Consider the following 13,506-nt stretch of genomic DNA (forward strand, 5'->3'; position numbering starts at 1 on the left):
GATGTTGATTAGCCAAATGTATTTGTAAAGTTACGCAGCAATATTTTCGTCGGGAGTCGGGACAGATTGTTGGCATTACCCTGCTAAAATTTTAATAATTATATATAATAATATAGAATATATATCGCATAGGCCTAATTTGATGACAAGCCAAGGCCTACAGTAAATTTACCGCCACATTTCATTCAGCATAATTCCATGTTGCATCCAACCTGACTCACCGCATTCTCTTCTATGTACGCACATCACAATCTTTCAGTGCAGAGTGCCAACCCACGTTACACAAAAACCGCGTTAGGCATCAATCATATCGCCTACTACCATGTCAATACACAAAGTAGAAAATCATTACATGTAATGCATTACATTGTGCCAAGCAAATACCACCCCATGTGTTTCTGATACAGTACCAGAAACCGCAATTAGCCGTGCTAATGTTGGAATGCATTTCCTCTGCGTATCAGCATATTGAGAATGAAATAAGCACTGACACTACCCATATCTACATAGGTTTCATTTGTCACAAATATATATTGCCTTGTCAGTTGGATGACACATCGACATACTATGTGTTGATGTATCCTTGACCCGGCTAGGATGCTAAGCATTCGTTGTACAAACATACTGGCTTTGTTAGACAAGGTCATAGACTGTTTTGGACAATATAGTTTACATACGACATGTCCATTTCCATTTCTTACAAGTAATAAGAAAACGTAAATGCCTGACTTACCTATCAAGGAGGAAATTTGCAATTTTGGCGTCATATGAAAACATTTTCTGCGCCTTCAAACGTTTCCATCTTTCACAGGCATCCCTAATAAAAATCCTTGTTTTGTTCCTGCCTTTGTCATGAATAAGTTGAGAATCGTTACGACGCCTTTTAGATTTACTAAGGTATGACATGTTCAGTAACTTAACCAGTGGCAGCAGCTCGACGAAGAGGGCGGTGCGTAACTGGCAACCTGGATGTGACACACTCAAGGACTTTGTAATTGGTGAAACGGTGGAGGGCTGGGCATCGAAATGAAAACAATAATATTTCAGAGCTGTAAAACAAATTTTGAAATGAGCATATCCCAGCTGAACTGCCGTTATCAGTTATAGAGGTATTCTAAAAGAACATGATTTATTAATGCCTTTGGACATATCAGGGTCATTTAATGATGACTTGACATGAAATTATTACATATGGCATATTTCAAATACAGTAGCATATTAGTTGTAAGTATTCATTAAAATCAAGGCAGAGGTTTTATTTAACAAGTATATGTAATATTTACAGCCACTGTAACACTACACACAATGCACAAACATCATCCAGGACACTTTTAATTTTCCTGAGGGAACTCTCCTGAAGGAATCAATAGAGTACTATTTATCTATCTATCTGTCCATATACAGTACATATTTACAGAATTCTTTGGCCACTAGATGAAGCCTTAGTACCACAAATGGTACACGTACTACAGTTTGAAAATCTGTATTGTCGACTACTTGTGACAGTGCTACTCTGGCATGTTAGCGAGGAATCTCAAACTATGGGTAAATGTGAGTATCATCTAGGGATGTAACGGTGTCAAAATCTCATGGTACGATATTATCACGGTATTAAAGCCACAGTGCCATATTATTGTGGTAAAGACTTTAAAATGTTATATTGTAGAAATGAATGTGTCAGGAATGTTTAGGATAAACACGTATACTTTCCAACTTCGGGTCGGGACGAAAGTTCAATTACCTCGGGGTCTTGTTCACAAGTGAATGAGTGAGTGAGTATCGGTGCGGCGTCTGCAGTGATGCGCACCCTACATCGATCCGTCGTGGTGAAGAAGGAGCTAAGCCAGAAGGCAAAGCTCTCAATCTGCCAGTCGATTTACATTCCCATCCCAACCTACTATGGTCCTGAGCTTTTGGTTATGACCAAAAGGACAAGATCACGAGTACAAGCGAGCGAAATTAGTTTTTCTGTCGGGTGGCGGGGCTCTCCCGTAGCGATAGGTTGAGAAGCTCTGTCATTCGAGAGAAGCTCAGAATAAAGCCACTGCTCCTCCACATCGAGGGGAGCCAGATGTGGTGGTTCGGACATCTGGTCAGGATGCCCCACGCACGCCTCGCTTGGGAGGTGTTTAGGGTGCATCCGGCCCGTAGCATGCCACGGGGAAGACCATGTCTCCCAGCTGGCCTAAGAACACCCCTGGATCCCCTGGGAGGAGCTACACAAAGTGGCTGAGGAAAGTCTGGGCTTCTCTGCTTAGGCTGTTGCCCCCACAACCCGACCTCAGATAAGCGGAAAAAGATGGATAGACACTTACTTGAACACACAATTGAACACAAACATAATTCTCAAATGCTCAAATCATATTTATTACAAAAAACATGACTTTTTAAGTGCAAAGAATTGTCCGAAACAATACACTGTTCCAAACAAATATAAAAAACAACTTGTAGTTGAGTTTCTCTAACGTGACAATGTAAACATCCAGTGTAACAATAATGAAATAGTGTTCAGATTAGTCTAGGGGTGCAACGGTTTTGCAACATTGTCGACAATAAAATTTGTCGCCAACAAATAAGTTTGTCGACATAATTGTGACGTCATCACTCCTGTTTTTCCAGGGGACCCGAGTCAGCGCCACCACTTGCATCAACATCGCAGGTGAACACATGTGAAGTGTGGGAATATTTCCTCTTACTCTTGTTAGAAATATGAAAACCTTGCTCATTTTGCAAAGCATATCTTGTTTTTCTGACACTATATCTGTGGGACATTAAGCATTAAGTACTTTTTAAAGCATCGTCAATTTGCAATACAGTGAAGAAAGACAATAACAAACGCAAATGCACACGCATGCACGCAAACACACACACACTAAACCTTAGGCACCAATTCACATGTATCATAAGATTAAACATAGAATCTATTACATAACTAAAATGTTAAGAATTAATCAATGATACAATCATCGACATCGAGTATATTAGAATGCTGAAAATGCCATGAGTTAATCAATAATATATCAATGTGCATCTTTTTAAACACATCATCACAAAATACTTGTTTTTTTGGGGGGGGGGGTTTGAACAAGTTAGTTTTGTTGTGGGACGGCGTGGCGAAGTTGGGAGAGTGGCCGTGCCAGCAATCTGAGGGTTACTGGTTCAATCCCCACCTTCTACCCTCCTAGTCACGTCCATTGTGTCCTTGAGCAAGACACTTCACCCTTGCTCCTGATGGGATCTGGTTAGCGCCTTGCATGGCAGCTCCCGCCATCAGTGTGTGAATGTGTGTGTGAATGGGTGAATGTGGAAACACTGTCAAAGCGCTTTGGGCTCCTTAAAAATGGGTAGAAAAGTGCTAAACAAGTACAACCATTTACCATTTTTTTATTTGTTGTTTTATTGTTATTGCTGCTATTTTAACTGTCCTTTTTTTTACATAAAAATATTTTGTTCCTAATATCTATATGGAAAAAAGTTGAATAGTCATTAAATGTTTTGTAACAGCCCAATGAGCTGCATAGTTACCATATAAATAATTATTTATGAACAAATTAGTCATATTTGTTACCTTATCACATGCCTAAAATATCTCAAGCTGAATTTAAAAGTTGATGGCTAAATTAGAGCATTCAATATGTGTAGGCTTTATAGTCCGACTCATCGACTAATCCTTAAAATAGTCAATGACTTGTTGACTATTAGAGCATTCAATATGTGTAGGTTTTATAGTCCGACTCATCGGCTAATCCTTAAGATAGTCAATGACTTGTTGACTATCAAAATAGTCGTTAGTTCCATCCCTACTTTAGTGTCTTACAACTTTTACTTTACGAGAAGCAGTGTCCTCCGTAGTGGACATATCGGTTAGGAAAATTATGTTTCTCATAAAAGTCAACTAACAATTCAACTTTTAAAGGGGAACATTATCACCAGACCTATGTAAGCGTCAATATATACCTTGATGTTGCAGAAAAAAGAGCATATGTTTTTTTAACCGATTTCCGAACTCTAAAAGGGTGAATATGGCGATTTAAACGCCTTTCAATTGATAGCCTGTCGAGCGATGACCTTTCAGCCGTGACGTCACAACATGAAGCAATCTGCCATTTTCGCAATCTTATTACACGCACCAAGTCAAATCAGCTCTGTTATTTTTCCAATATCCACACAAGAATGTGTGGATATCCTGCGACAATCAAAGCAGATGCATTTCCAACGATAAAGTCAACGAAATCTGCAATATTGGAAAATAGACCACCACTGAATCTGTCCAAGTGCGAGCTATTCAGGGACGACGGCAGTCTCTTCCCGCAGACGAGCGAGGTAAACCCCCTGGATATGATTTATGCCACTTCCTCCTCTGTCTCATTTTGTCCACCAAACTTATAACGTTGTGCATGAATGCACAAAGGTGAGTTTTGTTGATGTTATTGACTTATGTGGAGTGTGCTAATCAAAAATATTTGGTCACGGCATGACTGCAAGCTAATTAATGCTAACATGCTATTTAGGCTAGCTGTATGTACATATTGCATCATTATGCCTCATTTGTAGCTATATTTTCATCCAGCCTTTCCCTCCACCCACATTTAATGCCAAACAAACACATACCAATCGTTGGTTGGAAGGCGATCGCCAAATTCGTCCTCGCTTCCTCCCGTGCCGCTGTCTGTCGTGATATGGCTCAATAGCTTCAGTTTCTTCTTCAATTTCGTTTTGGCTACCTGCCTCCACACTCTAACCATCCGTTTCAATACATGCGTAATCTGTTGAATCGCTTACGGCGCTGAAATCCGAATCCGAGCTAATATTGCTATACCTTTCTGTGCTATCCACCATGTTTGTTTCTGTGTGATCACGCTGTGACGTCACAGATGAATGGACGGGTGGATATAACGACGGTTAAAATCAGGCACTTTGAAGCCATTTTTCGAGATATTGCGTGATGGGTAAAATTTTGAGAAAAATAAAATAAGCCACTGGAAACTGATTTTTATTGGTTTTAACCCTTCAGAAATTGTGATAATGTTCCCCTTTAATAATGTGAATACTTCAAAAACCGACGTTTAGCTTCACTGGCTTCAAATATCTTTTCTGGGTGAGGGTTTATGAAGTGTCGGCTTGTCCAGGGTGTACACTGCCATCCGCTTAAGTGCAGCTGCAATGGGCTTCGGCTCCACCAAAGCGAGAGATAATGGATGGATGGATTGAGGATTTGTTAAGTAGCTTTTCAGTTTACTGGTATTTCCCACAATGTATTTTTGCCTGATTTTCCTCTGTGCGGTGCTCGGTGAGTTTTGTGTCTCTTGGAAACACTCCAGACAAAAGTGGTGCGCTTTGATTTCCAGAACAAACAGTTCTTGTTTCGAACCAGTTTCCAGTGTATCAATTCCTTGGAATCGCTTGCCATTTATTCAAATGATTTCTCTAACGATTCCTGCGGGCGGCAATGACGTCATTATGCAACGTGTGTAGTGACGTCAGACAGCAACATGGCGGTGCTCTGGCGGAAAAAGCGATTGAGAGTTTGCCGGCATTTTACAAGAAAAAAAACGCAACAGCGCTACTTGTAATAATTTTAAGGTTGCTATTTCATCAAGAGGAAGAAATACCAACAATATGGTGAAACATTTAAACACACAGCATGTAATAACAATAAATGAATGTAGCATTTTTGAACCGCGTCAAGGCAGCAGCAGTCTATTAGGCGCAAACACAACTTACACTAACAAAACACTGCCTACACCGTTGTAGCTGTTACCTGTTAAATTGAAAGAAATGCCTTCTCAATTAAAGTTAAAGTCAAAGTACCACTGATAGTCACGCACACACGAGGTGTGGTGAAATTACTCTGCATTTGGCCCATCCCCTTGTTCCACCCCCTGGGAGGTGAGGGGAGGAGTGGGCAGCAGCGGTGGCCACGCTCGGAGCTCATTTTGGTGATTTAACCCACAATTCCAACCCTTGATACTGAGTGCCAAGCAGGGTGATAATGGGTCCCATTTTATAGTTTTTGCCATGACTAGGTTTGAACTCACAACCTACCAATCTCAGGGCGGATACTCTAACCACAAGGCTACTGAGCAGATTAGACGAGCATGAGGAGACATATTCTGACTGGTTTGGAGGCGGATAGTGAGGGCTCAAGTTCGCGTCAGCCGCTAGCTTTCACCGCGGCAGGGAAGAGTACCACTCACATGGATGACACCGAGCAGCGACTAAGTTTGAGGTCAAAAGCTTGCACTCGTTTGCCACACTAGATTCTCCTTTGTTAGAGAATGTTCAAATGAAGTCAGAAAAAAGTTGCATGTTTCCTCCAACCACATTTTCACTCAGTCAGTATATATATATACAGGTGAAACTCACAATATAAGAATATCGTGTAGAAGTCAATTTATGTCAGCAAATAAACTTCAAATGTGAATCTAATATGTGATATAAACTCATTACAGGCAAAGTGAGATATGTCAAGCCTTTATTTATTATAAATTTGATGATCATGGCTTGATTTTTTTGAAAACCCACATTCTCTTGAGATTTTCAATTGATGTTTTTTTATAAGCTGCAAGCAATAAACATCAACTTTATATCGAAAAAAAGCTAGAAATATCGTGTGTTGCATGTTATTGATCCATGTCATATATTACTTTCAGCTTGTACATCTAAACAAGCTTTTACATGATAGTATTGTTTTTTAACTTTCACCAGTATGTTTTTAGGGAGATGACAAAAGATTTTTCTACAGAAGAATATTTATTTCTTAGATTTATTTTCAAAAATGTTTTTCTTTTCTACACTCTGCCTTTTAAGACCATACTGTAGTCTTTGTAAGGTCATGTTACCCCAAACTAAACTCACCTTTGTTATTTTTTTTTACAAATACGAATTGACAAGAGAATCAATAAAGACCCGAATCGTTTAGCAGAATCAAAAGTAAAATCAGAACCGTAATAATTTTATCAATTCCCATCCTTAAACATAACTCAAACAATTATAGATAGATTTTGATGACATTTTTCAGGAAATGTCCTAAAAACAATTTCTCTCAACGACTGCGGTAGAAAAAAAGGATGGCTGGACTACGAACACACTTCCTTTTTCTGCTTACAGCCTTCCACGCCCCCACTTGCCGCCCCCACGCTGTGCAGAAGATTCTGGGAGATGTAGTTTATTTTCAGACCCGGCCAATGCTAAAGCGCCAGACAAAAACTACACACCAAGTTTTTGTTTGATACCGCCAGGCGTCACAGCATTATTTTGAAGACTTAGATACCGTAATACCTTGGTATCTCCAATACCGTTACATTCCTAGTATCATTCCTTCTGCTTGCAGGTGCGACTCTGTGTGTGATCAGTGAAGATCGCAGCTCCTTACGGCAGACAGTTGGCAGGCTGGAACTGGAAGAGGAATGGAGGTTCAGGCTCAGCGATGAATTCCAGACCGCAAACGCCAAGGAGGACCGACCTCTGTTCTTCCTGACAGGAAAGCATATATGACTTGGAACAACCATGAACACATGAATCACCTGAAAACATATTGTTTACATCAGGCGTGACCAAAGTGCGGCCCGAGGGCCATTTGTGGGCCCCAGCTAATTTGTTAATGGCCCCCGGCCCATTCTAAAAAATACTATAATAAAAATGTAAAACATAAAAGAGTGTAATAAAAGAGTAAAGAGTGACATGTAACAAGCAAAAGGTGCAGTGTTGACACTCATAACACAAAGCTGCCATGCGGACTGTTATTGACGTGCTGAAGGCTCCAATTACTTCACTGGAACAATTTCACTTTCAAATATTTTGGGGGGATAATATTGCATATTTTGTGCGAAACAAAGTTTTCTTTCACAAAAAAGGCATCAAACAAACAAAAAAGTATGAAAAAAATTATAAAATCTTATTTTCAAAGAGATCTACATCCTTAAGCGTTAAGTTAAAAAATACAAATATACATTTGGCTTATTTTCAACACTTATTCTTTTTTATTGTTATGAATTATTGACCTATTTAGGGTTCCAAATACTTCACGTCAAATATTCAGTTTTTAAATGTTTTGGGGACAAATGTTGCATAGTTTGTGTGTTTGCCATATAAATGAGGGTTTTGACATAAAGGCCATAAACATAAAACATCATTTATGACTTATTTCTAACTTTTTTATGACTCAGACCCTTCCGAAGACCGGGGACCAAACTTGAGGAAAGCCATAAAGGTAAAAATTAAAATAAAAACTATTGTATTGCTTTTAAAAAAGAAAAATATCAAAATGGCGCCCGCATACTTTGATTTTTCAGTCTGCGGCCCTCAGTGGAAAAAGTTTGGACACTATGGTTTACATGAACTACATTTATTCTCTAAATGGAAACTATTTGTATTACTTTTTTGTGTGTGTTTGGAAGGTGCCTAGCTGTTTTTACAAGAGTTTTGTGTGAAAAGTAATGCACTCCAGTGACAGAAAACTTGTGTATTTTAGCTTTACTTGAAAAAGCTCTGTTATTCTAAAAAAATATAAACAGTATTTTTAACATTTTCACTGCAGCTCATCAGCGGCATGTGATTGGAAAACGGAAAACAATCCAACTATGTATTTCTTACTTGTGAGAACACAATGTAGGCGCATGTCTTGTTGCAATACTCTGCGGTATTTCTTTCTGCAGAACTTTTCCATCAACTGACACAATCATGAGGGTATGAGGGTAGCCTATTTTTGGCATTATGTTTTTTATATAATTTGTTTTTTTGTAGAGATTTGGATGTTAATTATTTTAAGAATATTTTATACAGTACTTATCTACTGCTTGAGCTTGTTTTTCTTTATTGAAGTGTAGATGTGTTCCCTTCCATCTGAAGAATGTTTTGTACTGTAAATTGGCAGCATGTGACGTGTGTTTCTAATTGTATAAATGTACAAAAATGTTTTCATTTCTATCGTGTTGCTGTTTTTGTTTTTTGTAGTCTCATTATGGAGCACATCAATTTTAATCAGATTCAATAATTATATCCATCCATCCATTTTCTACCGCTTATTCCCTTTTGGGGTCGCGGGGGGCGCTGGCGCCTATCTCAGCTACAATCGGGCGGAAGGCGGGGTACACCCTGGACAAGTCGCCACCTCATCGCAGGGCCAACACAGATAGACAGACAACATTCACACTCACATTCACACACTAGGGCCAATTTAGTGTTGCCAATCAACCTATCCCCAGGTGCATGTCTTTGGAAGTGGGAGGAAGCCGGAGTACCCGGAGGGAACCCACGCATTCACGGGGAGAACATGCAAACTCCACACAGAAAGATCCCGAGCCTGGATTTGAACCCAGGACTGCAGGACCTTCGTATTGTGAGGCAGATGCACTAACCCCTCTGCCACCGTGAAGCCAACACTGATCTATCTCCCCTAAAAAATATTTAAAACCTTTTAGACTTAGACCAACTTTAATGATCCACAAGGGAAATTGTTCCACACAATAGCTCAGTTACAAACGATGGAAAGGATAAAGTAGACTAAAAATGTACCGTAGTAGCAATATAAAACAAAACATACATATAATATTTACATATCATATATACCGTATATGATACATACTGATATATTATATCTTTATATAATATATACAATATATAACAATTACCATGTACAATATTACAGTACTCGGGAAGTCCTGTGGGGAGTGTTCAGAGAGTAAGGGGTATCGGACTGTCTTATTGTGGCGGTCCGCTCCCTGTATGATCAGTGCCAGAGCTTGGTCCGCATTGCCGGCAGTAAGTCGAACACATTCCCAGTGAGGGTTGGACTCCGCCAAGGCTGTCCTTGTCACCGATTCTGTTCATAACTTTTATGGACAGAATTTCTAGGCGCAGTCAAGGCGTTGAGGGGTTCCGGTTTGGTGACCGCAGGATTAGGTCTCTGCTTTTTGCAGATGATGTGGTCCTGATGGCTTCATCTGACCGGGATCTTCAGCTCTCGCTGGATCGGTTTGCAGCCGAGTGTGAAGCGACCGGAATGAGAATCAGCACCTCCAAGTCAGAGTCCATGGTTCTCGCCTGGAATGCCATCTCCGGGTTGGGGGAGGAGACACTGCCCCCAAGTGGAGGACTTCAAGTACCTAGGAGTCTTGTTCACGAGTGAGGGAAGAGTGGATCGTGAGATCGACAGGCGGATCGGTGCGGTGTCTTCAGTAATGCAGACGTTGTACCGATCCGTTGTGGTGAAGAAGGAGCTGAGCCGGAAGGCAAAGCTCTCAATTTACCGGTCGATCTACGTTCCCATCCTTACCTATGGTCATGAGCGTTGGGCCATGACCGAAAGGATAAGATCACGGGTACAAGCGGCCGAAATTAGTTTCCTCCGCCGTGTGGCGGGGCTCTCCCTTAGAGATGGGGTGAGAAGCTCTGCCATCCGGGAGGAGCTCAAAGTAAAGCCGCTGCTCCTTCACATCGAGAGGAGCCAGATGAGGTGGTTCGGGCATCTGGTCAGGATGCCACCCGAACGCCTCCCTAGGGAGGTGTTTAGGGCACGTCCAACCGGTAGGAGGCCACGGGGAAGACCCAGGACACGTTGGGAAGACTATGTCTCCCGGCTGGCCTGGGAACGCCTCGGGATCCCCCGGGAAGAGCTAGACGAAGTGGCTGGGGAGAGGGAAGTCTGGGTTTCCCTGCTTAGGCTGTTTCCCCCGCGATCCGACCTCGGATAAGCGGAAGATGATGGATGGATGGATGGAATATTACAGTATATGTAACACCTGCAGCATAAAATAGAGAGTAGATATAGCAGAAAATACACATTACAGAGAAAGAGAAGTAGCTAACATAGAAGCAGTCAGGTAATAAACAGATATCATCTCTTGCTTTATGGTGAGTGATTATACAGCTGGATGTGGTGCGGAACTCTGGCTTTCTCCCATCTCCATAAACATTGCACCTGAGGATAGGTTGATTGGCAACATTAAATTGGCCCTAGTGTGTGAATGTGAGTGTGAATGTTGTCTGTCTATCTGTGTTGGCCCTGGGATGAGGTGGTGACTTGTCCAGGGTGTACGCCGCCTTCCGCCCGAATGCAGCTAAAATAGGCTCCTGCACTCCCCGCGACTCCAAAAGGGACAAACGTTAAAAAATGGATGGATGGATGTTTCCAAGCCAAACTGTCAAGTGCAAATGAAAATACAGCTTCACTAGTTGAGTCATATTTTTCATACTCCAGATTTCTCCTGTTTGTGTGATATTGTAATTAGTGCCACAAGTGGTGAAAAGGTGTATTAAAACTGAGTACCGCTGCGGCCCATACAGACCAAAGCTGAAAACCGTGTTTATTGGCGGCTTTAGGGAGTGCTCGGGGCCCAACAATGGGCACCAGTCCGATGGTAAACAACCACTGGAGTATATTATTCACAGGAACACCGTGTAAATTAACAAAATCACTGAGATCTTGTCAAGATGAATGTATATATATTTGTGGATGTCAGGGGCGTCACTAGGCCTATTTTAGGTGGGCTCAAGCCCCCCTAATATCTTATTAAGCCCCCTTAAATAATTTGGCGTTATATTTTATTTTATTTTTATTTATTTTATTTTTGTTTTTTTTACAAATACATGCCGAAATATTCATTTTAAAGTGGCCAAAATAAAAGTCTAAAATAAATAATCATATAACCTGTCATTATTCACGGTTTCCCCTCACTTCATAGCGAGGCAGCGAGCCCCTTCAGTGCGTCGGTATCCAGTCCATTCCACTTGTTCATATAGAAAAAGCCCACATCACTCAAATCCAGTCCACATTTTCTCTGCGACCTCGCTTGCGGTCCTGCAGGTATGCAGCATGGAGCGCCACTGCCTACTGGCGCTGACGAGACGAGACGCGCAGCCGCCATCTTGGAGTGGTGATCCACTCTACTCAGTGCAATTCATTTGGTAGGAGCAATGAACTGTCAGCGCATTTTATCTCACTGAATACCACTGATTTTCACGCGTTTTTTTTTACATACGTATAACTATGACAAAGGACACGTAGTTGACTTAACAGTAATAGAATATTATTATATATGCTATAAGTGGCCGGTTTGGTGGCCACGGGATTAAGTCTCTGCTTTTTGCAGATGATGTAGTCCTGATGGCTTCATCTGGCCGGGATATTCAGCTCTCACTGGATCGGTTCGCAGCCGAGTGTGAAGCGACCGGAATGAGAATCAGCACCTCCAAGTCCGAGTCCATGGTTCTCGCCCGGAAAAGGGTGGAGTGCCATCTCCGGGTTGGGGAGGAGACCCTGCCCCAAGTGGAGGAGTTCAAGTACCTAGGAGTCTTGTTCACGAGTGGGGGAAGAGTGGATCGTGAGATCGACAGGCGGATCGGTGCGGCGTCTTCAGTAATGCGGACGTTGTATCGATCCGTTGTGGTGAAGAAGGAGCTGAGCCGGAAGGCAAAGCTCTCAATTTACCGGTCGATCTACGTTCCCATCCTCACCTATGGTCATGAGCTTTGGGTCATGACCGAAAGGATAAGATCACGGGTACAAGCGGCCGAAATGAGTTTCCTCCGCCAGGTGGCGGGGCTCTCCCTTAGAGATAGGGTGAGAAGCTCTGCCATCCGGGAGGAGCTCAACGTAAAGCCGCTGCTCCTCCACATCGAGAGGAGCCAGATGAGGTGGTTCGGGCTTCTGGTCAGGATGCCACCCGAACGCCTCCCTAGGGATGTGTTTAGGGCACGTCCAGCTGGTAGGAGGCCACGGGGAAGACCCAGGACATGTTGGAAAGACTATGTCTCCCGGCTGGCCTGGGAACGCCTCGGGATCCCCCGGGAAGAGCTAGACGAAGTGGCTGGAGATAGGGAAGTCTGGGCTTCCCTGCTTAGGCTGCTGCCCCCGCGACCCGACCTCGGATAAGCGGAAGATGATGGATGGATGGATGGATGGATGGATGGATGGATGGATGCTATAAGTGACCAGATGTCCAAAATCAAAACTGGGAATAATAATCCCAGAGAAGGGGGGAAAAACGGTCAGCTATTTTTAATAAGTTGAAGAAACAATATGATTAGGTTATATATACATGTGTATATCCTACGTAAACAATGTATGAATATACTAGATATCTACATATTTTACAGACCAATAGACTGTATCTCTGTTGCTACAACAGCAAAGAGTTTATTCTGTTTTGACACTTTGTATTGATATTTTCTATTACATTCTTCCCGTAAACGATCATGTTTACAGTGATTGTTCTATATGTATTTTTCATGTATGTTGCTTTGGATAAAGGTGTCTGCCAAATACTTAAAATATATAAACACCTGAAAGTGTTATATCAGCTAAAACCACCAATCTGTTTCACTGGATTCAGAATTAAACCAAAGTCTGTCTTACCCAACAAAGTTACTATTTGAATATTGTTACTTGAAGACTTACTCCTGGTTACAGTTGTACTCTTAAGAGAGTATTGTCTTATGTTTTGCCTAAAATGAGAATGCATCATAATCAGTGGTGGCTGGTGAATTATGTATTAGGTGGGACTG

General features: G+C 41.7%; 1 protein-coding gene across 5 annotated transcripts in view; it reads left to right on the top strand.

The window, feature by feature from the left end:
• The window catches only part of greb1 (growth regulating estrogen receptor binding 1), a 69,718-nt gene extending 60,792 nt beyond the window's left edge, over window positions 1–8,926 (top strand). For 4 of the 5 annotated variants that reach the window (XM_061879178.1, XM_061879164.1, XM_061879170.1 and 1 more), the window contains exon 34: window positions 7,334–8,926. In XM_061879178.1, the coding sequence (XP_061735162.1) occupies window positions 7,334–7,497 (164 nt within the window). In that variant the 3' untranslated portion in view covers window positions 7,498–8,926. Of the gene's footprint in view, window positions 1–2,619; window positions 2,660–7,333 lie in introns of all 5 variants that reach the window. The other variant, XM_061879196.1, reaches the window with a different exon arrangement.
• The last annotated feature ends 4,580 nt before the right edge of the window (window positions 8,927–13,506 follow it).

The sequence above is a fragment of the Nerophis ophidion genome, linkage group LG02 (genome assembly GCF_033978795.1).
Source record: "Nerophis ophidion isolate RoL-2023_Sa linkage group LG02, RoL_Noph_v1.0, whole genome shotgun sequence".
In the NCBI taxonomy this organism is placed as follows: domain Eukaryota; kingdom Metazoa; phylum Chordata; class Actinopteri; order Syngnathiformes; family Syngnathidae; genus Nerophis; species Nerophis ophidion.